The sequence below is a fragment of the Glycine max genome, chromosome 17, assembly GCF_000004515.6.
Source record: "Glycine max cultivar Williams 82 chromosome 17, Glycine_max_v4.0, whole genome shotgun sequence".
Taxonomy (NCBI): domain Eukaryota; kingdom Viridiplantae; phylum Streptophyta; class Magnoliopsida; order Fabales; family Fabaceae; genus Glycine; species Glycine max.
The window spans coordinates 12,011,509-12,036,725 of NC_038253.2; the positions used below are offsets into that span (position 1 = coordinate 12,011,509).

Genomic DNA, 25,217 nt, shown 5'->3' on the forward strand with positions numbered 1-25,217 from the left:
TGGTTGCCATATTTCTCCACAATTTCCCACAATATTGAGAAACGCCCAAAATCACAACCGCAATTTAAAATCTTGTATAGTATCCTTATAAATTTAATGGTTTTAAATGAGTTTGAGTACACTAAAGAAAAGAGGGGAAAGAGAGATTTTCTTACGAAAACCCATAAAAAAATGCAATTTATATCATGGTTACTTACTAACACTGTCTACAATAGATTTGATTTGCATATACGCACTAATTATTTAATTTTTCACGTAAATTACTTAGGTTAGTGATATTAAAAATAAGATAAAGTGATGAACAGGTAGACGATGTCGATTAATTAAGAATCATGCGTAGTCCTATATAAATTAAGAAAAATAACCAAATCTCTCTTATTATTGAGTGAGCTACAAAATGCTACAGTAACGTGAGAAATGACCGGACTAGTAGTACACAATAGTATGCATGCAAACGCATGCTCATATAGCAGAGAATGAGAAAGGTAGGGAAATGCAAATATAAACGTGAATCTAATAAAATTGAAATAGGCTTTAAGCAAGAAGTAAGCCTGCAAAGAGTGGTAGAGTGAGGGCCAAGGTGGTGGTTCCATGAAGGAAGGCGTTGCTCGGGGTTGATGGCGACGGAGATATTGATGATGGTGATGTGGAAGATGGGCTTTGGGCACTTGCAGGCGGTGATGAAACTGTGTGTGCGGGTGCAGGGGAGGGGGCTTGACCTGCGGAGATTGCCACCAGAGCTAAGGACGTGGCTAGCATGAGCATGGCACGTGTCAGAGCCATGCCTCTAGGGTTGATGATAATAACAGAGGAAAGCTAGTTTGAGAGGAATGACAACGAGTTTTAGTTTGAGATTGCTATGTATATATATAGCAGAAAAAAGGAAAGTGAAAAGTGTAACTCTATCTTTGGACCAAATGAGGTTGACCTCTGTTAGATGACACAGTTTTTTTTTATTTTTTTATTGTTAATGTATTGTCCTCTGCTTTTAAATCATGAGTAAATAATATACAATTCATTATTTATTTTAAGTTAAAAGTTAATGATTAATCTTTTGTATATTAATACTCATTTGAGATTGATTTTTTTATAACATGAATCAGAAATCAAACTCAGATTATAGATTTATCCTAACTATGATAAGTCCTTGAAATTTAACTTATCGATTTTTTGTATGTAAAAAAATAACCTATGACATTATATGTTTAAATGCATAAAATTTAAAATTTATATGAATCAAATCTAAAAAAATAAATAACTAAAATTAATTTTAATCATATTTTACCTTTTATATTCCTAAAATATTTTATTGTTACACTCACAATGTTTTTTGGTACATTTATATTTCTTTAATATGTCATTAGATAACTGAGAATTTCGATGAATCGCATGATTAGTTTTTAATAGTAATTTTTTTTACACTGAATTTCACAAATTTTTCCATTTAAATATTAAAATGCAAAAATTATATTTCGGAAAAGAACGAGAGAATGATAGAAGATGAGCATAGTTGAAGCGGTATATAACATAATAGGTAGGAATGTGGGTTTTCCCGCAAATACATCTTTTTTTTTTTAATTTACACTATTTTTCAATTTAATTTCTAATATACATTATTTGAGATTATCTCTCTCTTTTTTATTTTTTTTTAATTTAAAATATTATAAAATATAAATATTATATTATATAATTTTTTTAATTGATTTTAAAATTATTTATATATTAAATTAAATTTTATAATTTTGTTTTCGGGATGTTATATGTTGGAAGAGAGAAGGTGTATTTAAAGGAAAGCAAATATCTTTTTTCTTTTTTTGTAATATCTCTTACTATTTCGGAATGTTATATGTTAGGTTAGGCAGGAAAAACATCATGCTATGCATAGAAGCATTCCTGGTCATATCCAGGAAAGAAACACAAGCATATCTGAAAACTTATCTGGCTATGCATATTATGATCTATATGGATACATAGAAACCCGATCTATTTCGATGCTTCTTAGCTGAATCAAGAAGAGGTGGTGGAATTCATCAAAGTTAGAAGCTGGTAGTTGACAAAAGTCAAATTTTAAAAAAACATCAATGTCTTATTATAAAATAAAATCAGAACTACACATCTTGATGTAAAGGAAAGACAAAGATCCAGCCTTTGTTTTTATCAAAAAACAGGATTATGTTTATGCATGTTTGAACTTTTGGAAAGGACATATTCATCCATCACTTTCACATTATCAATGTTAGTGGCCTTGTCGTGTCTTCCTTTGTTTGGTGTCTAACAGTTATCCCATATGCTTCCAATAAGATAAGTATCAGACAGCAGGTGGCTGGAGAACACAAAAATAGGTTACTGTCACCTTTTTCTTGGACCCGGGAGTGGGCGAGGACAGGCTGCTTCGTTTGCAAGTCATTCAAATTTGAACAGATTAACTATAAATTGAGTTTTAACTGATTAATTTATTTATTTATTAAATTAATAGATTTAGTTTTAGGTTTAAGCATACAACCGTGATACATCGTATTGGAGTAGATTGTGTGACTCAGAATTTTTTTTTACTAATAACATTATTGATTTGAATTTTTGAGTGGTCACTTTAGAAAAGACTTTGCCTAAAATATAGTCTTTTCTAAATATTATATTTAGCTTAAGCACATATTGATTGTGAGTATCGAACACCACCAAAAGAATAACGAGAGAAAAAAGTCATACCTGGCTTTATAATAAGCGGGTAACAAACCATAGCCTTAAATTTTCATGTAATATATTCTTTTGAGTTTACTACCTAATTTATTTTCTTTACACGTAACATTTTCAAATTTTTATTTTTGATACCTATCTTGATTTGTTAAGTAATCACATGATAAATTAACATAATATCATGAGTAATGATATGACAAACTAATAAAATAATATCATATTACTTAATAAATTTAAACTTAAACTAACGGCATGTATCAAAAGTAAAAATTTTAAAAATATCAGATAATAAAATAAAATAAAAATATCTTTTAGATAGTAAACCAAAAAAGAAGTATATTACAATTATGAAAACATATTTAAGCATAAACCATTTTATAAGCTGAAGCAAACACACACAGAGTCAGTCACATACTGTCACCTAAGATCATACCAACGCATACATGCTACAGCTGAGGAGAGGGATAATGAAGGCGAGAAAAATGAGGGTCTACTCACCACTCATACATAAAGCAGAGTCACAAACAAAACTAACACACGTACCATAGTATGCACCGAGATATATTCATTTATTTATTTTCATGTACAGGTTGAATTAACTAAACACCTTATGATAACAAAATTTGAGATGGGTGGAGGGGGATTTGGGTTGTGATCAAGATAGAAACTTGGCTGTATTATATTCTAATCTGCTGCAGACAAAATTGAAAACGGAGGCTCCTTCAAAATGAGTGTGACACAAGGATTAAGGGAACAAATGTCACTTTGGAATATCTGGTGTCAAGATGATTCAGTGCGAGCAGTAAATCTCCACAATTGTCCCTTGAGAAAATCAATTCACGATGAAAAGAGATCAAGTTCCATCCCCAGTTGTGAGTTGTGATCCCCTTTGGAACCTTCCAGAGTCTAGACAACAAATTGATCGTTGGAGAGCTGAATGAATGGATTTTTTAAAGTCTACTTGTTGATTTACTCATCAGTAAAATGAACAATGAAGTGGGTGATGCATGCTGGAGTCAGAGTTATTAACAAAAATCTTACAACTTTCTCATATTACAACCCATGTATTGAGCATTATATACAATGATTCGTGAGGACCTGATCCGTGTCACCTTTCCTCCAGAAGCGGTTGAGATGCAGTGGCTGCCAAAGATCAACAGTATGTCAACAACATTACAAAGTGTGATAACAGAAAGACAAATTCAAAGTTCAAAATTCAAGATCTGAATTTGAGGTAATTCAAACATGAGAATGCTACTTATTAATACTTTGGAAAAGAAAATGAACAATCACACGGGGGCACAACATGCTTCCATGCAACATCAAAGGTGAATGGCTACATAAATATGCATACATGATTTTATTTATTCTTTAAATTCAGAATTTCAACTATAACTACTTTATCCATTGAATTGATTTTTCCATGCACAAGAAACAAGATTGATAAAAGAAAGGCAACGAGAAGACTGAAATTGATGGAATGACTTGTGACAGATTTATTAGTTTGGAAACATTACCTTCTGGGTTTTGCTGTCCACTTGATAAAGGTTTGCCACTTCTCTCTGCAATTTCTGCTATGATCAAACGCGACAAAAGAAGCCCCGCAATAAAAGCACCAAGAACTAACATCATGAAAACTTCATCCCATCCCCTCGATGAAATGAACCCAGTGAGAAGAGGGCCAAGAGCTGCACCAACAGATCCAGTACCATCTATAATAGCAGTGACTGTAGCTAGAGCACGAGAATCTCCTTTGAGAGAACTATGTGTACCCAAGTCAGCAGAGACAGCAGTGGTGATAAGTGCATAAGGTCCATTTACAAATAATCCAGACACCATCATAAGTCCAATGTTGGCATTCATAGAAACACTTCCGTAATGCCGGTATAAAAGCATAGAAGGAATCGCTGCATACATGAAGCTGGCCGCAGTTATAGCACGGGCATTGAGTTTATCAGATACGTAGCCAGCAAGAATACCCCCAAAAATGCCCCCTACATCGAACAAGGCTGAAAGGTTCCCAGCAGACTTAACAGAGATATACTTCCCACCAATTTCTGCTACATGTAGATATAAAAGTTTATGACCCATGCAATTTACATTTCAATGGAATTGGTCGTGCCCCATCATCAAATGCAAAACTTTTGTAATTTAAACAAAAACAACCAGAAGAGAGATTTTGATACGCTTTTAACCAAAGACCTAAACAGAACATGAAATTGGGATCACATTTAGTCCACCCAATTTTTATATTTTGATCTTCAAAGAGGAATCCTATTCCTATAACACTACTAAAAGGATGAACAGTTCTTGTGAACAATAATTATAGAAAACTATTATCTCCCAAGGCTTGGTCAAATAATTTCATTTCAGTCAAATTGTGAACATGCAGCAGACTAAGATTGAATTTTTCATAAAAAACAAATACTAATATCCATAACTTAATTGCAATTTGTAGGAGTCAAGAACATTTGATTATCTTCCCTGAGCAATGTGCTTCCACTGCTTACACATTTAAAAATTGAATCAACAAAACAAACAAACAAACACTGATCAAAACCTTCGGTGGTCCAACCATCAAAAGACTTCCTTGAACAAATTACTATTATTTCAGCAAAGAAAGCATTTTTATCTAAACTAAAAGGAGAAAAAATAAAAAAGAATAGCAAAGAGCATTAAATAATTAGAGAGCTATAAACACTAAAAAAATGTCACTATAATCGATGATTCACCTGTCTGAGTCAAGTAAAAGGGCAACCAATACAAGAACGTGTAGGCAACAAGCTTGGCGAAGAAAAGACACAGCGCAAAAGGTATAACACCAGGAATCATGCACGCCTCAACAAGCCCAACGCTTTTTCTATTCACAGAGCCTTCTCTAGTAGGAGGAGCAACACCACCGCCACCGCCACCTTTTTTCACACCATTCACCTGAGCCTCTTCATCACCACCACCACCACCCCCATGAACACAAGAGAACCCAACATCCTCGGGATAAGGAGCCAGAAACAAATACACAAGAACCCCACCAAGAACAATCACCACACCAGGCACAACAAAAGACCAACCCCAACCATACTCCAAAACACTCGCCGCAAGAAGGGATCCACTAATGTTACCCACCGAGGTATGCGCGTTCCAAACCCCCATTATGAGCCCTCTCTTTCTCTTCCCGAACCAGTTACCGATAACCGCCACAACCGAAGGCCACCCGGTAGCCTGAAACATGCCAGCAATCATTTGCATTGAAAGGTAGAACAAAAAAGAGTGCATGTTCCAGAAGTACCCCATTCCGAAGAGTGATACGAATATCCCGCTACCGACCATTCCGGTTGTCAGGAACAAGCGAAGGTCGAGGGAGTCTCCTAAGTGACCTGCCACGTACATACCCATCGAGTAGCACGCTAAGAACGCCACGTCGATTTCACCTAGCTTCGACGTTCCATCGTGGCCGTTGAATGGGCTCCAACCCTGGTTTGTTCCTTTGTGTTCGGGGCATAACACGCTTTTCACTATTCCGGTGGGTTTTCTCGACGCGTGGTAGCAGGCGTAAGCGATGAAGGTGGTGAGGAGAACCATGTAGCGATATGTTTGGAGGTTCCATTGTTTTCCTCGGATTAGTAGAAGCCCCGGTGGGATTCCGCCACAACAACAATCGCAGTGCCGAGACATTAATCCGTCTTGTTCTTTTTTTGTTTTTCCCTTCTTCTTCCGATGTTGGAGCGGTGAAAAGGGAAAAGCTTTTGGGGGGAGCGAGAATGGAGGGGGTTGCTGAATTGAGAGAGTGACACGTGGAGTTTGGGACGGGCGGTGTGGAATCACGTTGCCGTCACCACCGTTCAGTTTGGCGGCTTTAGGCTACTGTTGCATTTTCATATACTCCATTGTGTTCTTTGAGCTTTTTTTTTGTTGAATAGATGGGAACTATTTGACACGTGTCGAAATTATATATAAGAGAGATGAGGCGTTATTTTATTGGCAAATTTACGGGTTCTATTTAAAAACTTTTTATGTAAATGAGTTTGTTTTCAAACAATTTGTACAAGGGGTCTCTTGCTTGCATGGACGCCACTTTTGGCTTACTTTGGCGGTAAAGCATGACTTGTCAGTGGCAATGGCGATACAGGCTAATCCCGTCATTGACACTGGCGACACTAAACCGTTGGTCTCATTGGCAATACGAGCCACGTGGAGTGTTTGCCACAAGTCTAATTGGCGATACTAGCTGGAAAGAGGTTGCAGCTGCAAATTCCATGGGTGCTCTCGCCTCTCTCATTGGCGATATACAAGGACCGAATCAGAGATGCGTATCCAAAACCATATTTTTCTCCTGTTTTAGTTCACCACATGGTGCCACCTATTTTTTGTTAATGATCAACCAAGTAAAAGAATTCATGTAGTTTAAGGTTGTTTTTGTTTTCGGCATTTTTTATGTAGTCTAAAGGTGATGCTGGTCTCGTGCTCATATTTAATTTGGAGACTTTTGCATTTTCAACATGCGTAATGAAAATTTTTATTTGAGATATTCCGTATAAGCTTCGCACGTAAGATCATTGCGTCTAGAGAAAATAACCATTAATAAAAGAATGTTGAAAAATATATTTGTAAATTTACCGAATCAATAAATGTTATGAAGGGTACTATTTTTTTATGATTTTGTAGTTCATGATTTTGCTTAGGATTATATTTTAAATGCTTTAAGAATGAATTTTGATTTTATTCTTTTCCCATTAGTTCTCTGGTTGGTTTATCACAAAAAAAAATAAGAAATCAAATTTATAATTTTCAAAATAGCATAATAGATTCTTATAAATTATAAAAATATATAATCAGAAATAATAGTGGTCATATCTTTTTTTTGTCATGTCTCTTTTATTTTGGCAATTACATGATTGGAAATCATTAATTATTAATTCAATACAAGATCATATTTCATGTGTCTCTATTATATAAAGATTGACTTAAATAATCCTTAATTTAAGAAAAAAGGTATTTTTTTTCTCTGATTTTTCACAAATTATCCTTACAATGCATTTTGATTTTATAATATTTATGAAGAAAAAATATTTTTCTTTTTTCAAATCAAATAATACTAATGAATTTCTTTTCTTTTCTTTGTTCATTTTTTCTATCTTGTTTTTTCTTCTTCACCGAATATGCCCATCACAAATAAAAGAAATCTACTCCTAACTAAAAATGGAAACAAAAAAAAAATATGTGCATGACGGTGACGATATGATGGAAATTGTTGAAAAAATATAATCATCAAATGAAATAGGACACGTGTGAAACGTAAATCATGAAGCGTGGACACGAGACAATATATAATCATTTTATCATTATATCATTTCATAGCAGTTAACGCTAAACAAGAAAACGTGTACACGAGTAAACACAGTGGCAAACATAGGCAAGTACACGGTTTTTATTTCATTCCCTTGTATCGTCAATGTAATTTGCGGCAACCTCTTCCCAGCTCGTATTGCCAATCGGACTTGCGGCAAACACTCCACGTGGCTCGTATCCCCAATGGGACCAGCGGTTTAGTGTCCACGTAAGCTCGTATCGCCAATCTCAGTGGTGGGATTAGCCTGTATTGCCATTACCACTGGCGGGTCATGCTTTACTGCCAAAGCCAACAGCGGCTTCTATGCAAATAAGAGACCCCTGTGCAAATTGTTTGAAAACAGATCCATTTACGTAAAAAGTTTCTAAATGAAACCCTGTTACGTAAATTTGCCTTATTTTATTCTTCCTCCGAGTCCAATTCCGTTTGAAATGAGACGTGGGAGTGTCTGGAACGGAACGGAACAGATAGATATTTTTGGAGTTGGAGTAATTTTGAGACGATACTTTTCCCATACAGAGCATTTGTGTTCTGATCTGAAGATTAATCGTTCATTCGTTTGTTAATTAGTCCATATTTAAATTTTTATATTTCTTTTTAAACAAAAATCTTATTGCTGATTTCCCGAGTGATTTGTTGGTTTGAGTTTAAATCTCAAGCCTTAAGTCCTCAATTTGGAACTGGCAAAGTCCAAAAATTAGTTCATATTTAAATTTCACTAAAGCTTAAAAATAGTTGTATTCTTGTTTGAAGTTCAATATATAAATAAGATAGAATATGATAATTATACATATTTAAATTTCACTAAAGCATAAATCTCTTTTTTTAACTCAGCAAAAAAAGGATAATTATTGTATTTTATTTTAATTGGGTATTTATTGTATTAATTAATATCATCATTTTTATCTTATGTGTCAGTTTAATACTTCTTCCCACCAAATTGAAATTTTTATAGTCTAAATTAAAAAAATTAATTCATTTTATAAAGTACTTGTATACCATTTACATTTGATTAGGATAAAAAAAGTTGTTGAAAAAAAAATTAATTAAATGAAGAATATTTAAATATGGTTTCATTAAATAGGAAATTTTTTATTCACACTATAGTTCATCACACATTTTTTTATATTTTCAGTCCAGGAAAATAATAATTCTTATTCAGAAAAAAAATGAGTTAAAAAACAACAAGATAGGATAAATTCTAACCTCCTGTAATATGTAATATGTTGAATACGACAATAAGTCAATAACTATAGTAATTATATCATACTATATTATTTTTTAAAATAGGAGCATAGAATACTAATTTATATATAATGATTTTTTTACTGCAAATAAAATTATTTGTTCAAATAGTTAAAATATGTAAAATTACATAAATGAACATACTAATGTAGTGTTTTTGTACAAATTTTATTTTATTTTCTTGAAAAAATATTATTTTGTAATATTTATAATTCTAGTAATAAATAAATTTTAAACACTTGTAGCTTTTTATTTATAAAATATAAAAAAATGTCATAGAATTATTATATATCACTATCAATATCATATATAATAAAAAGGTAAAAATGAGAAAAAATTTCATGTGTAAAAAATAGGTAAGAATAATAAAATTTAATCTTAAATAAAAATATAATAAATATTCAAGGAGAAAAAATGGAATAAAACATAAAGAAATTAGAAATTAAAAGTTAACATTTTAAAAATCCTCACTTGAAGTAAAGTCTAAAAAATGATAGAAGTTAATAAAAAAAGTTATTTAACAAATAGTTAAACAAATTTTTTTATCTAATAAAAAAGATAAAAACTAATTAAAATATTTTGTCAAACACACTCCATAAACTAATATCCTTAAAAATTCAAATACATCATAATATGCATATGATATATCATATTAATCTTTTAATAAGTTATAATTATAATTGAATATCAAAAACTAATTTTGAAATGTATATATTTGATATTAAAATTCAAATAGGCTGCTAATGTTATCCCTTTAATATCTATTAATTGGTTTAACTTACTTTTTTTTATTTCTTTTCATCTATCATTTTAATTATCTTTAAGTTTAACTTGAATTTCAATATTTTTTTAAAAAATATAAAAAAATCAATAATAACAATACATCCCAATATAGATTATTTGTTTCCATAAATAAAATATATAATTTATATGTTTAATAATATTATTTATTATATATTTTACTTGTTCCCTTGTCCCAAAATAATTATTATCTTAGATTGTTATACACAAATCAAGAAAAAACAATAAATAAATAAATAAAAGATAATATTAATTTTAAAAAATTAATCTTATATTATTATTAATTTATTTATAAATTTTGTTATTCATCATTAGTATTATAAGAGATATAAATAAAAAAATAAAATTAATATTACTGTTAAAAGTTTAAATGATAATTATTTTAAAATAATTTTTTTATTACACAATAATGTAGAGAGTAATAAAATAGAAAAAAAATAATATAATTGGCCTATTTAAAAATATTTATTTTTTATAAATTTGATCTATAACTATAACTATTATAAGAAAATAATAGCATTTAGTCTTTAAATATTTTTACATTCAATTATTATAAATCAAAAGTGGATTACAACATTTTATTTGAAGTATTTAACTATCAACAAGTTATCACAACTATATAGTTAACTTTCAACTCCAGTACGAATTGTCTTTCTTGTCCTTCTTTACATAAAACAAACCTTTATTTTGTATAAGACACGTTAAAATACTACAAGTTATTATAACAATAAATAATAAAGGTGATATAAGCAGGCATTAGGCCAAGTGGACCTAGCTTTCCTTCCACTGACACGTTACGAGGACCCCCCTTGCATTTTGGAACCGGACGTAAACGTTTCCTCCATTGGACACGTGTGCCAACTCTCTCTCTCTCTCTCTCTCTCTCATACATTCCCATTGAGGAGAGGTTGGGGTGCGCAACACAACACCGCACCAAAACTCTCGTTCCCTGCCACAACCGGAAACAGAAGCCACGACACACAACACAAAACACAAAGCATTGGTATTCGGTACGTAACATACTCTGTTTCCTCTGACTTCGAGGTTTTCCTTCGCTTTGGTTCAGACCAAGCGATCTCTGTGGCTACAAACTTGGAACCATTTTTATGTTTTTTTTCCCCTGAGCCTTCGGTTCCCATGTTCTTCGCTCCACCGCATGTTGTAACTTGTAACCGCAATTCCATTCCTCTATTCTTTCTCTTACCCTTGAGTCACGCACCCACCCTTTTTGCCTCTCACGTAGTTATTGTTGTGTGCATGCTGGTCCTACTTGATTGGTGATTTTTGTAGAAACTTTGATCGATCGATCTCTTCATCGTCATGACAGCTTCTGCTTCAAATTCGTTGATAACCGTTAACCCTGATGAACTTCGCTTCCAATGTATGTTGTAATACCACCCTTTCGCTCTTCTATTTTTCTTTTCCTTGTTTTCTCACGCAAACCATTTTTCAATATAGAAACAAAATTAATGGGTTGTAATACCGTTCATCTTTTTTTTTTTTCTTTTCTTTTCTGGAATGCTATTTGGGAAAATTTAAATTTTGGACATGGTTACTTGCAGCCAGGGTTGTGTGTAGAAAATTAATTGCAATTTAGGTACGACAAATTAAGTCAACCAATAAGTAGTGTATTTAAGTAAACGGTGAATTTGGATGAAAAGGTTAGTGTAATATTTGGTGCAACCCTATGTAGAATTAATTAGCTATCTACCTAACTGGTCATTTCCGCCACAAAAAGTTTAGGGAGATAAGGGTAGAAGTTTTGTTGTTAATTTTCATTGAATGCTTTTATAATTGCTAGAATTGTTATTTATTGATACTTGTATAAATATCTAGATCTTGAATTTTCAACCAAGAGCAAGGATTTTGAAGTGATTGAATAGTGACAAAAGGAGGCATGGTTATTGGTTACATGTGACAGAAATTTGAACTGTAATACTAGTTTAAATAAAACATATCAATGTTGAATAGGTAATTCTGCTGACAATGTGAAGTTTCCTTTACCACTTGAAAATTGGTTTGATTTTGTGCATTTATATTTGACTAGTCTCATAGAATAACTGAATAAGGAGCACTTTTCTTTAGGACTGAATTTTGGTTTTCCCTATTTGCTTTATCAAATAGTAGGAAAGCAGAAATCTGAATTCCTTCCCCAATTAATTTTGAGTTGTTGTTCTGTTATGTTATGCTGATAATTTTCATGTAAACAGTTGAGTTGGAGAAGCAAACATATTGCGATCTTAAAGTTCTGAATAACACAGAGAACTACGTTGCCTTTAAGGTACTCTATTAACTCCCCTTACAGGAACAAACTTATTGTTTCTGGACATGCTTTTCTGCTGTTGACTTAGTGCATGATTCATGATTGCATTTGATTTCAGTGCTGTTTTGCTTTTTGCTAGGTCAAAACCACTTCACCAAAGAAGTACTTTGTACGACCTAATACCGGTGTTGTACATCCATGGGACCTATGTATCATCAGAGGTGCTTCTTCTTAGTATTGCAGAAAAAATGTTTAAGTCTAGTTACTCTTATAATATTTATTAATTTGGATCAGATCTTTGATAATTTGAAATGTTGGACTACTGAAGACATGATAGTTGATACCAAAGAGTTTTTGTAGTCCTTTAGGGGATATGAAACAAATAACTGAATACCCATCTAGTAGACATAATTTGGAAATGCTGTTTCACATTAGACATAAGTAGGAAGAAAAGGAAAAAAGAAAAGGGGAAACTAGTGAGCTTAGATCTTAAGAAGAATTGAGACTGGTAACTTCAACCAATCAAAGGACATAGAAACGCATTTTTCTCTTTCACATAACTAAGAACTAGGAAAAATATACTATTAAGTGGAAAACCAATCATATGCATATATGCTATTTTCTTATGAGCTGTGAGCTCTTTACCATTATGCGGTATTAGCATCTCTATCATATTCTCCTGTTTGTGTTGTGCAGTCACCCTCCAGGCTCAACAAGAATACCCTCCAGACATGCAATGCAAAGACAAGTTTCTCTTGCAGAGTACAATAGTGAATCCAAACACTGATGTTGACGATCTTCCGCCAGATACTGTGAGAGAGCCAGCACTGTCATTGTTTTATAGGATCAGTTCTAAAATTTAAAAAAGAGAAACAAATTGATCAAGAACATTGTTTGTTTTGGCTTGCAGTTTAATAAGGATGGCGAAAAGTCGATAGAGGATATGAAACTAAGAGTGGTATATATCTCTCCTATGTCACCCCAAGGAAGCACAGAAGATGACACAGTGAAGAATTCAACTCAAAAACTTGATGCTAATTCTGTGAGTTTCTCCCATTCACCCTCCATTTGGGGAAATCAGTTTTAAGTTTTATTTTTAAGCATCCTCTCAAATTTGGTGATTTTGAGTCTAGATTGTATCATTTTAGTCATATGTTGCATATTATGTATCAAGGTGGAATCCTGATCTCCACATCCAGGCGTTGGCCCTTTACAAAAAATGCAAATTTTGTAACAGATTAAGCCTAACAAATGAGATTAAGGGGTTTCTTAGGATGATTTGGCCAAGTGAAAAAAGAAATGACATCTACTCTATAGGTCACACTCAACTTTACTCTAGGTTGTATCCTGATTTTCTGGGTTGATGACACAATGTGGAAAGTATAAACGTGTTTCATCAGTTTTAAATGGCATAGAGCACCTAGCAGATTATTCACTCTAAGTATAGGTTCACCTATGACAACTACGGAAATAAAATTATGCTTCTTGCCTTGGTCACAAATTGGTTTAGCAGAGATAATATATGAAAGATTCAAGTAGCATTTTACCCTTCGTGGGACTGGCTATAGATCATAAACTGAAGTTGAGGTGTATTTCTTCTGGTTGTGACATGAGTTTTATAATATTCCTAATTTTACATTGAAAGCTTATATGTTCTGCCTTGGCAGATGGCCTTCGAGCATATGCTATTAAATTATGTTCCTAATTTTCTGTTAATGAATGAATTAGTAGTTGTTGCTTGATGAGCTCTGTTTGTGAGTTTGAATGGTCATGTCTAAAACATTACCAAGTATTGTACATGTTTTGTTACTTCATTGTGAATGGTTTCCTGCAATGTAGCATTTAATACCCTGTGATCAAGCTTCTTTACCAAACCTCTTTACTGTTTATTTTGCTTAACCATTCATTCTTACATCAAATTGTCTTTGTTTGAAGAGTGAAACCGTGCAGCGCCTGAAGGAGGAAAGAGATGCCTACGTCTTACAATCACGGCAACTGCAGCAGGAACTGGTAATTAAGCTACATATTTCCCTGCATGAGCAAAGACAAACAACACATTCTTTGATAAGCTCTTTTTAACACACTATCAATAGATGAATTTCATGTGGATTGCTTCATTGATAAGAAATTGGTTAGAGAGTGTGTTACAAAGTTTGTCAAAAAAGCGTTACTAACGTTTTTCCTCTCTGCATTACTCCACGATAATAAGATTTTGCTAAAGATTCCATCTAGAATTTTACTTCCACATATATGATCAGAGTGACTAAACCAAAAAAGTAGAAAGGGAAATTAGAATAGACTGGCATACTGGAAAAAGTTCATTGTGATTTATGCATGGAGAGTTATATTATTTCATTATAAACCAGATTTCCTTAAAATCATTTACGTAACCATATAGAATGTTTATTATGACTGTATTTTCATTCTAATGTAAACCTCTATTGAAGGAGTTACTTCTGTGATTCTGAATTAAGGAGACATTCTATAGCTTATCTAGATCTCTTTGGAATGGAAGGAGTTACTTCTCTGATTATGATTTAAGGAGACATTTGCTGAAAATAATTGTATATTTTAAGAAAATAATTTATTTTTATTGATTTAACTTCTATGCACTATACTGATTTGTAAAGAGTTTTTACACTGACAATCAATGAAAAATCGTGATAGGTTTGATTTTTAAGTTAATTATTATAAAGGTCAATAAACTTATTACACGCGATGATTTGTGATTGAACTCTTTATTTTATCAATGAATAAACTATTTTTTCTCATGAGAGAACTTAAAATATAAAACAATTATTTTTCTTGACCAAAACACATTTTAAAGTCAACTGTAAAATATATCCTTGCACTAAAATTGGTCATGTGGTGAAAAATAGCTAAATTATCCTAAATTTGATTAGTGGAAGTTAACATTTAAACATCTGAATTTGTAGCAGCATTGCTTATTTTCTTTTTTGCTTGATAAATTGATAGTTGACAATGATTGCTAAAAAAATATCACTAATCCTGATCTGTATCTGTTTTATTGATGAGTAGGACATTCTGAAAAGAAGAAATCGTAGAGGCGATTCAGGCTTTTCCTTCACTTTTGCCGTGTTTGTGGGTCTCATTGGATTATTGTGTGGTTTGCTTTTAAAACTTTCATTGTCTTCACCACCTACAGAATGATTTCACACTGATCAAAACCTTTGCATGCAGACCCTTCCGTGCTATTAAGTGTAAAGAATTATTTTTTCTATTGAATGGGATTTTTATTCATTTTGCACATTTTCATGGTTATTACAAAGAACCATCAAGGCAATCATACCTAGTTACTATACTATAAAACTACCTAGTTATTGTGTGTGTGCCTGTGAAAAAGACATTCTGTTCCTTTGTTTATCTCTTCTGACTTGTTCATAATAATAATAATAAAAACAAAATTTCTTCTGAAACATTAAACATTCGGAAGCTGACATGTCAAGTTGTTATTGGCCAAGTTACGTGGATGTGTGCTGGCCCAATCGTGAATGACAAGCTATTTTACTGATTTTCCAAATCAGCAGAAGATGTTAGGTTTTTTCTCCAATTTTTCAAGGGTAGTATCATTGAAATTTGGGTTTTTAGATGGGAGGCGTGTGAAGGATAAATATATTATTTTTTAAATTAAAATAATTTTATACGTAGTATTCATAAAAAAAAAATACAGAGTTTAAAGTGTTCTATTTTAAAAATCATTAAATTAAATAATCTTGTAAGTCAAATCAAATAATTAATTTCAGTTCATGATTTGTCAAAAAATTTAGATATACCTTACTTAATAACTAAACAAATATAGACCTATTATAATTGGTTAAGAAATTAAAAACGAATTCCTTATTAAAAAATTAATGGTTTTACTATAATTTTTAATACATTCTAATTCAATCGTAAATAAAACTTATGCATTGATCAACAAGATCCAAAAGGGTATTATTAACAGTTTAAGACAAATACAACAAAAAGTGTTGCTTCTTAAGTGCTTAGCTTGTATTGTTTTTTCCATCAAAATTAAAGTTTGACCATTGCAAATTGCTATTAAAGATCGATATTAAATGTTGGCAAGAGTTATTAAGATAATATTTTAATACAAATATTCAAAAATAAATACTCTTTCTTTTTTATTCATAGGAAATGAACAAAATATCAAGAATTTATAATACTCATACATTATAAAACTCATACATCCTGCTGAGGGCTAAACCCCTTTGTTACACCTAAATACTTTGTGACTGTGGATTACTTGATGACCATGAGATTGCATGGAGAAATTTAGTTTGATTTTAACCAATTATGTCAATAAATTTCATGTGTGATTAAATTTTGAAGTGAGGATTAGTATTATAACTAATTTATCATATAATCTAAGTTTTAAAGCTTGTGAGAATATTTTAAGATCTTTATTGAAAAACTAAAATTCCAGTTAAAAAAATACAGCTTTTCCAACTCACTTAAACTAAAAAAAAAAACAGTTTTGTAAGTTAGATCGTAATATGAGTCAATATCCTCCTGGTTTTAACCGAAGAGAACGTTAATATCAAAACTAGTCAACGAAACTGCATGTTGAAAATAAGTTGCATCGAAATCTTCAAATTATAAATTGGGGACATATAGGTCTTGTTGAAAAAGGTAATAATGTATGTACGAGTAAATTCCTCTTACCTTCATTATACAAATCTCCTCCTTTGCTGAAAATTACAAAAATGCCCGTCCACATTATTTTATGCTAGTAAATTTATCATTTATTGTGCATATGTAAATAAAAATATATATAAAAGATAAAATATTAATATTAAATAGTAGTGAAATTATGTAGTTAAGATTTTTTTAAAAATAATTAGGATTTTTTTTATTAGACAGAATTAAATCAAAGGGATAACAGTTTTGAAAGTGTACTAATTTAATATGATGTGTTCAAAGTAATGATTAAAAATTATAGTCAAATTTTAATTCGAACTATCTAAATTTAGGTAATAATATTTAAGGGAAATGAAAAATAAAAAAACAAATATAATGAGATACTTAATGCAAGAAAAATTATGTGACTCAACGAGAAAAAAATAGTTTCTAAAATTTCTTTTATTAAAAAAAGAATACTGAAATTTATAATATGTAGATAAATACTAATATACCTCATGATTATGATAATAATAATAATTAGTAATTGAAATAAATTATAAGTATTTTATAAGAGTAATATTTTTTTATATTTTTCTTTATAATTTAAATTTTATGTGTTATAATGAACACAAGTGGAATATTAAAAAAAAAAAAGAACACAAGCGGAGATTCCTCTTATAATGATAGTATTTATCTATATATCATATACAGTTACCAAGAATTTAATCAAATTCAATTAGATTTAGGTATAGAATAAAATAATAAAACAATCATATGACTGATTTTTTTACGGTATTAAAAGTTTTTTTTTTCATTATTAACTCTTCAGATAATTGGTAAAAGTTCAAGAGCTGAAGTCTCCAATGGCCAAACGACCCTTTGAACTTTTTTTTTTTTTCAAAATTACTAAATGGGGTATAATTTAAATTCATACCGCGAAGGGAAGGGGATAAGGTACGACTTCTAAATTTGACTTTTTTTCCATTGAAGTGATAAAAAAATTTACAACTTTAATTTTTTATTTTTTTAACATGACTAAGAGATTTTTTTTTTCTTTTGTATTTTTTTTAAATACGACTTTAAAGTTGTAACTGATTTTTATTGAACTCGTAAATTTACGACTTTATTTTTTTCACGACTTTAAAGTTATAAGGTATTTTTAAAAAAAAATCATAAATAATTTTTTAATTATTTAATGAATTAATGTATGTTTTTAGTTTTATTTAATATTTTCTATATTGTTATATTTAATATTTTTTATATTTTTTACTATTGTTAATGATGATTATTTATTTTTTAAATTAAAAAAATAATGCAAAGGACTTAAATTTAAATAAAAATATTAAAATGTGTTAAATATTTGTTTAACAAAAAATTATTTGTATCATTTTTATTCCCTTGGAAACAGAGATAAATAACTGACCTTAATATTTGGATTCATATTTTATGTTTGATCCTTCAAGACTACAAGACACACGCCGAGAAGATGGGTGACAAGTCGTATATATAATGAGATAAACAAACTAATTTTAAATATGTCTAAAAAATGTTCGTTGTGTAGAACTGAAAGACATACTCGTGTTGTTATATTTAATATTTTTTATATTTTTTACTATTGTTAATGATGATTATTTATTTTTTAAATTAAAAAAATAATGTAAAGGACTTAAATTTAAATAAAAATATTAAAATGTGTTAAATATTTGTTTAACAAAAAATTATTTGTATCATTTTTATTCCCTTGGAAACAGAGATAAATAACTGACCTTAATATTTGGATTCATATTTTATGTTTGATCATTCGAGACTACAAGACACACGCCGAGCCGAGAAGATGGGTGACAAGTCGTATATGTAATAAGATAAACAAATTAATTTTAAATATGTCTAAAAACGGCTCATTGTGTAGAACTGAAAGACATACTCGTATTAACGGTCTATCCAAGTAAGTTAACAATATATATTTTTTCTACTTTTTAATTTTATGCTTATGTTTAATTTGTATTATTTATTTTATATTAATATATTATGTTATTTTATTTTAATAACTACTTTCATAACTAAATTATTTTTTGTTTTTAATATTAAAATAAATTATAAATTATAAATTATTAACTTACTTAATGATAATTGAAAAAATTAATTGTTTTTTAAAAATAATATTATTTGATAAATTATAAGTTAATATTATTTGTTAATATTAGTAACAAAATATTTTAATATTTTTGTTGAACAAAGTATATTTTAATATTTTTATTTAAATTTAAATTTTTTACATTATTTTTTTATTATAAAAATAAATAATAATCCTTAGTATTAGGAAAAAAAATTATAAAAAATATAGAAAATATTAGATAAAACAATATAAAAAATATTAAATGAAAATGAAAAAGAAAATATACATCAACTCATTAAATAATTAAAATAAAAAATTATTTACGTTTTTTAAAAAATACCTTACAACTTTAAAGTCGTGAAAAAAAATTAAAAAAATTAAACTCGTAAAATACTTTACGACTTTAGTAAAAAAAAAAACTCATTACAACTTCAAAATCATGTTTAACAACAAAAAAAAAATCTCTTACTTTAAAGTCATTTAAAAAAAATAAAAAATTGAAGTGATAAATTTTCTTATCACTTCAATGAAAAAAAAATTATAATTTTTTTTATGATTTTCAATTATCATAAATTACCCTATTAGTTATCCCTTTTTAGATATTGATTTAAAATTTACCCATCTAATAATTTTGAGAAAAAAATGCCCGAAAGGTTGTTTGCCCCTCCATCCATACGTATGAAAGTCAAACACCAACAAAAAAATGCAAACCTCTTGATAGGATGAAGTGATAAACTCATGAACCCAAGAGCCACTCCATTTATTAAAATTACCTCCTATCCTATCGACCTATTCCATAGAACAATGAAATAACTTATTTAAATAATATTAAATTATTAAATTACTTTTCGAAAGTTGACCTTCCATGGGATTTAAGTAATTTATATTATTTTATAAAATATGAATAATTACTTACCACTTGTGTAAATTCGTTATAAAAATTGAATTTATATCGATAGTTGATTTTATTTAAGTAACTTATTTTATAACATAATGTAACAATTGTTAAATTTATTATATAAATTAAATCTATATTCTTCTTTTTTTTTTCTTTTGCCGATAAAATCTATTCTTCTGGTACTATGTAAAAAAGTTTTACATATGATGTACTCATGGTTCCAAAAATTAACCTCATTTGTTTTTACCAATTAATTATTTTATTAATAACTGATAAGAAAAGGCTCATTTTATTTTTATTTTTTATGCTTGGCTCAATTTATGTTAGTGTAATCTACATCCATTTTTATTTTGTTAATAATTTTTACCAAATAATTATTAAATTATAATCATACATGACGTAGTGTGTGTGATGAGCAGAAACAAAACAAGAAAAAGAAAAAGCGCGCGCACTCTATATAGCTGCGTGGCCTTGTTTCTGTCTAACCAAACCAATTGTGCTTGTAATAATCACATCACGAAAACGATACGATTTGATTCCTTGTTTTCGATGGACACTTTCTTCAAGTCCCCATCGTCTTCTTCTTCTAGAAGCAGCTGGAGTTACGATACTCTCAAGAATTTCCGCGAGATCTCTCCGCTCGTTCAGAATCACATCAAACTGGTAATTATTAATTAAGTCATTTCTCAATTTGAAAAATGATTCTGCTTATGCCAATGATTGATTTTGTAGTGTCTTTGCATATGTATTAAGAATTGTGATTTATTGATTAATTGATTAATTGCAGGTTTATTTTACGTTATGTTGCGCTGTGGTGGCTGCTGCTGTTGGAGCCTTCCTTCATGTTCTGTGGAACATTGGCGGTTTTCTCACCACGGTGGCTTCCATTGGGAGCATGTTTTGGTTGCTATCTACACCCCCTTTTGAAGAGGTATGAATATGAATCTACTTTCTTTCTGCACTGGGAGCCTTATTTGTTGGTGTTCTCACTCTTTTGTTTTGTTGTTTTTCAGCAAAAGAGGTTGTCTCTGTTGATGGCTTCGGCCCTGTTTCAGGGTGCTTCCATTGGACCTCTGATTGGTTTGGCTTTTGCCATTGATCCTGGGTATGCGTTTGTTGATTGTGTTTTTTAATTATGGTTATGACGTTTGATCGTTTGGCTGTGAGTCTTGTGCTTATTTTGATCCAGTGACTGAAGTATGATTTTAATTTATAGTAGTAGTATGTATTTCTCATGAGTTGTATTATTCTTAATCATAATTATCATGTCAAACTCTCTACACCTTCCTTATTGAGCACGAGAAAGAGTTGCTAAGTTAGTGTGTTTCTCTTCTCAATTGGGATTTTTTTTGTTCAGCAAATGTTAATTGTTAGTATTGTTAGTTTTTGTTTGCAGAGGGGACCACACTCGTGACCTTTCTCAGATCCCCTCTTTCCTTCTCCCTTAACCATCCAACCCACCTTCTCAATTAGGAATGTGTTGGGGTTTGGTGTAGGAATCAGGTGCAGAAGCGGCTCATTAGAAATGGATATCAAGTTTCTTTCTTTCTTCTTTTTTTCTGGTTAATGTGCTTTAGATTGTATATTCATGCAATCATAGTAATTTACTAGTGTGCTGCCTTTAACAATGTTGATCCATATCTGTGTATAATAATCTTCTTCAAAATTTACTAATTGGAGTTGGCTGGAGTTGATGATGTGATTAATAGATTATCATCGCCATTTGAGGATTCGTTCATGCACATGTTTGCTGATACAGCAAACTATTCTTTTTACAGACTTTTCTTTAGAGGAGTTTCTAAAAGTACAATTTCTAATGCTATCTTTCTAACAAATTCTCTCTTATTGGTGAAATTTTATGTGGGGGGCACTACTTGTTTGTTTAATTGTCCTACCATAGTACACCATATAGGATCCATGCTAAACAAGCCACTGAGAGTAGCTTCTACATTGCTTACTCAATTTGACTGAATTGCTGGCTTTACATGTGTTGATAAGGTGTTGCCAAACATAATAGGAAAATAGGATCCACATGAATTTTACCCAATAAGAGTGTGTTTTTAAGCATTTCTTTGTTTTATGTGATAAATGGGCAGTTGCTTATGTGACTAGTGTTGAGTTAAGGATGATGTTTTGACATTTTTCTTCCATTCTGCAGCCTTATCATTGGCGCATTTGTGGCAACTTCTTTGGCTTTTGCTTGCTTTTCTGCAGTAGCCTTAGTTGCAAGGCGAAGGGAGTACCTCTACCTTGGTGGTTTGCTTTCTTCTTGGCTTTCCATTCTTATGTGGTTGCACTCTGATTCCTCTCTCTTTGGGGGCTCTATAGCTCTATTCAAATTTGAGGTAACTAACAATGCTGTCTATTCTTGCTAGTGTGACACATACTTAGGAAAAATAAATAAACCCTTCTACTATGGTATATATTTTGTCGTGTTATATACTAAAAAATATCTTCGGACTTCCGGGGTACTTATTTGCAATTTTTGCAGTTGTACTTTGGGCTTTTGGTGTTTGTGGGCTACGTTATAGTAGACACTCAAGTAATCATTGAGAGGGCTCACTTTGGTGACCTGGATTATGTTAAGCATGCATTGACACTGTTCACTGATTTGGCTGCAATCTTTGTGCGAATTCTTAATATAATGGTGAGTTGGACCAGTTCTTGTTGGTCTTCTTTCTTTTTTGTTTCCTCCCGTTGAATTGGTATTAACAAGGTTTCTTTATCCTTTCACAGTTGAATAATTCATCTAAGAGAAATGAGAAGAAGAGGAGGAGAGATTAATAGGTTGACCGATTGCTATGTGTAGAGTAATTTGGTTTGTAGAGAATACATAATTAGCTGTTTAGAAGTTGTTGGTCCCCTTGTGTAGTTAGTAGTTAGCTATGTGTTTGCTGTAATGGTAAATGTCAGGATTTCTTTTAAACATTTTCATATGTATTTGCTAATAATCATAATATATAGTATAAACATCATTCCTTGGTTTAAGCAGTATGTTGACGTAGCCTTCACTCAATTTTATTTTTCGGTTTAGTTTTATTTTAGAAAATGGAGGAAACATTAATTGGACAATGAAGCCTACAAACTACTTTCAGGATGTGCTATTCTAATAGACTTGATTTGAAAAGGAAAAAAAAGATGTTGTGGAAGACAGTTTGTAGGAGAAATAGTAACTTAGTTTATGTTATTTAAGTAGTTTGGTTTTTTAGAATTTATGTATAAAGGTAGTTTTTTTATATAGAAATTATGTATAAAAATAATTTTTTTAAGAATTTAATTGTCGAGTAAAATTCAATGTCTCAAATGACTTAAATATATTGTGTTACCGTGACCTGTTAAAGATATTTAGTAACCATTTTATTAGAGTGAATATTATCGAAGGTTGCAACTTATACTGGGATTGCTTCAATTAACTACTTGTTTTTTTATTCATAAAGTTTAAATTTGAGACTTTGCTTAAAACAGTTTAATTTTTCTCAAACTAATGACTTCTATTGATAGCTGTACAATATTTTGTTTTTTAATGAAACGTGAAGAAAGACGTGGGAAGAGCAATGATTTTCAATAGCTCGCGACAAGCATCTCCGATTATGGCACATGCATAGATTCCAACGTTCAAGTTAGAATATGTGAGAAAGTGGTTAATGAGTGAAGTTCTTCATATCTAAGAAGAGTTCGTATGAACATGCCTTTAAACATTTGATTACTTAAGTTTGAATTTTACTCTTATTCCCATATTTTTGAGTTTAGTGCATAATCAATTTTATAAGTCTGATATTCTTCAAAGATATTTCCTTTATAACAGTTGTCTCCAAATCAATAGTAGTATTACTTAAAAAAAAACAATGTTGACTTAAGAATTAAATCGGATATCATCTTTGTGATAGCATCATGACAACAATTTTAACCATAATTTTAAGGTTTTTTTTAGGTTTGACAATCACGTTATTATTACTGTATTTACTGTAATTTCTCACAGTATCAACTATTGCAATGAAATTGTGACTGCATCTGGAAAAGGAGAATTTATATTATCATTAACATCATGAGTAGTAATAGCAGTTCCCTTACAGAAATTAACTATCACTTGCTCCTCAAGTTCGCTGAAAAATCTCCAACTTTAGTTTTGTCTCAAGCTTGTTGTCACTTGTCATTGTGGTCTGACGCATCATATAACCCGTCTTGGAATTCAAACTTCGACTATAGTTGAAGTCTGATTTGTTAATTTAGAAAGAAAACACAATTTAGCCAAATGAGGTTGGGAGTGGTAGGTAGGGGACTCAATTTTTTGGATCCACCAGTAGCAAGACCAGGTGGGAACTTTGTCCCTTTTAGCAGCAGCTTGATTGTCTTTTGGACTCAATTCAAAGTTGGATATATAAATCTTGTTTGGGGGAAAACTTTCCAAAAATGAGTTATCTTGTCCAAAACTTGATTGTCTTTTTCTTTGATATGGGTACATGGATTTGATGTGAGAAAAATCAAATCAAGCTGGATGTGGGATGCCACATCACATGCAGAGCTTTGAATGGTTCTAATTTAGTATATAATAACATGGAAAGCTCCAATAGAGCTACTTTAATTAAATCCCAAGAAGAAAGTAATGGTGAGTCAAATGTTGAAATTAAATACATTAAATTAAAGGATTAAATTATATAATTAATTATGAGGTCTAAAATATCAACTTTGTTTAAAGCAAATTATACTTGCTTTTTTTTTTCAAATTCACATAACACCATTTTTTTATTCTCACACTGATTTTTTTTATGTTTGAAAATATTATATTTGACAGTTTCTTATATGTTACACTAAGACTTTTATAATGTTTGAAAGCATTACATTCACATATATTACATTAACATTCCATACAAGAGAAATGTTTCTGTAATCACAGATAAAAGACGGGATACAAGGGGAGCAAGCAGGGGACTTCACCCCTTCCCCCTCCCTTTGTAGTCTCTTTAAAGCTTTAATAAATACATAATAATTAATGAAATATATACTGCTTGTTGTCATTACTTATAATCTAACCCAAATAGATATAATGAAAATATCATTTCTATGTCTTTTTATCAAATGTTATTAGCTGGGTTAACTATATGTTTTGTGTATTATTATAAGTCTAATTTATTTTTTTATATATGTAATTATTAAGATTATATTATAAACATATTTATATATTATTGTTATAAAATTTGATGACTTTTAGTTA

General features: G+C 30.6%; 3 protein-coding genes across 9 annotated transcripts; 2 read left to right on the forward strand and 1 right to left on the reverse strand.

The window, feature by feature from the left end:
* Nucleotides 1-3,244: 3,244 nt before the first annotated feature.
* On the reverse strand, nt 3,245-6,579 carry LOC100806959 (putative glycerol-3-phosphate transporter 4). 6 transcript variants are annotated; one of them, XR_005889348.1, is made up of 4 exons: nt 5,427-6,578; nt 4,212-4,754; nt 3,736-3,837; nt 3,245-3,600 (listed from the first exon to the last, which is right to left on the reverse strand). XR_005889348.1 is itself a non-coding variant. In XM_041011211.1 (4 exons), the coding sequence occupies exons 1-4, from the start codon at nt 6,364-6,366 to the stop codon at nt 3,803-3,805; spliced, it is 1,365 nt and encodes a 454-aa protein (XP_040867145.1). In that variant the 5' UTR covers nt 6,367-6,579; the 3' UTR covers nt 3,245-3,802. The 6 variants fall into 6 exon arrangements, 4 of the variants coding, with proteins under 4 accessions (XP_040867145.1, XP_040867144.1, XP_006600851.1 ...); XR_005889350.1 differs by having other exon boundaries at nt 4,212-4,751; nt 5,427-6,576; XM_041011211.1 differs by having other exon boundaries at nt 3,245-3,837; nt 4,212-4,456; nt 4,610-4,754; nt 5,427-6,579.
* A 4,282-nt stretch (nt 6,580-10,861) lies between these two features.
* On the forward strand, nt 10,862-15,694 carry LOC100820122 (vesicle-associated protein 2-1). 2 transcript variants are annotated; one of them, XM_006600789.4, is made up of 8 exons: nt 10,862-11,097; nt 11,378-11,468; nt 12,298-12,368; nt 12,490-12,571; nt 13,047-13,162; nt 13,261-13,392; nt 14,286-14,360; nt 15,390-15,694. In XM_006600789.4, the coding sequence occupies exons 2-8, from the start codon at nt 11,408-11,410 to the stop codon at nt 15,519-15,521; spliced, it is 669 nt and encodes a 222-aa protein (XP_006600852.1). In that variant the 5' UTR covers nt 10,862-11,097; nt 11,378-11,407; the 3' UTR covers nt 15,522-15,694. The 2 variants fall into 2 exon arrangements, with proteins under 2 accessions (XP_006600852.1, XP_003549940.1); XM_003549892.5 differs by having other exon boundaries at nt 10,864-11,468.
* Nucleotides 15,695-20,476: 4,782 nt separating this feature from the next.
* LOC100775205 (bax inhibitor 1) lies at nt 20,477-22,993 on the forward strand. The gene is made up of 6 exons (XM_003549893.5): nt 20,477-20,668; nt 20,793-20,936; nt 21,019-21,110; nt 22,164-22,350; nt 22,497-22,652; nt 22,742-22,993. The coding sequence occupies exons 1-6, from the start codon at nt 20,555-20,557 to the stop codon at nt 22,787-22,789; spliced, it is 741 nt and encodes a 246-aa protein (XP_003549941.1). The 5' UTR covers nt 20,477-20,554; the 3' UTR covers nt 22,790-22,993.
* The last annotated feature ends 2,224 nt before the right edge of the window (nt 22,994-25,217 follow it).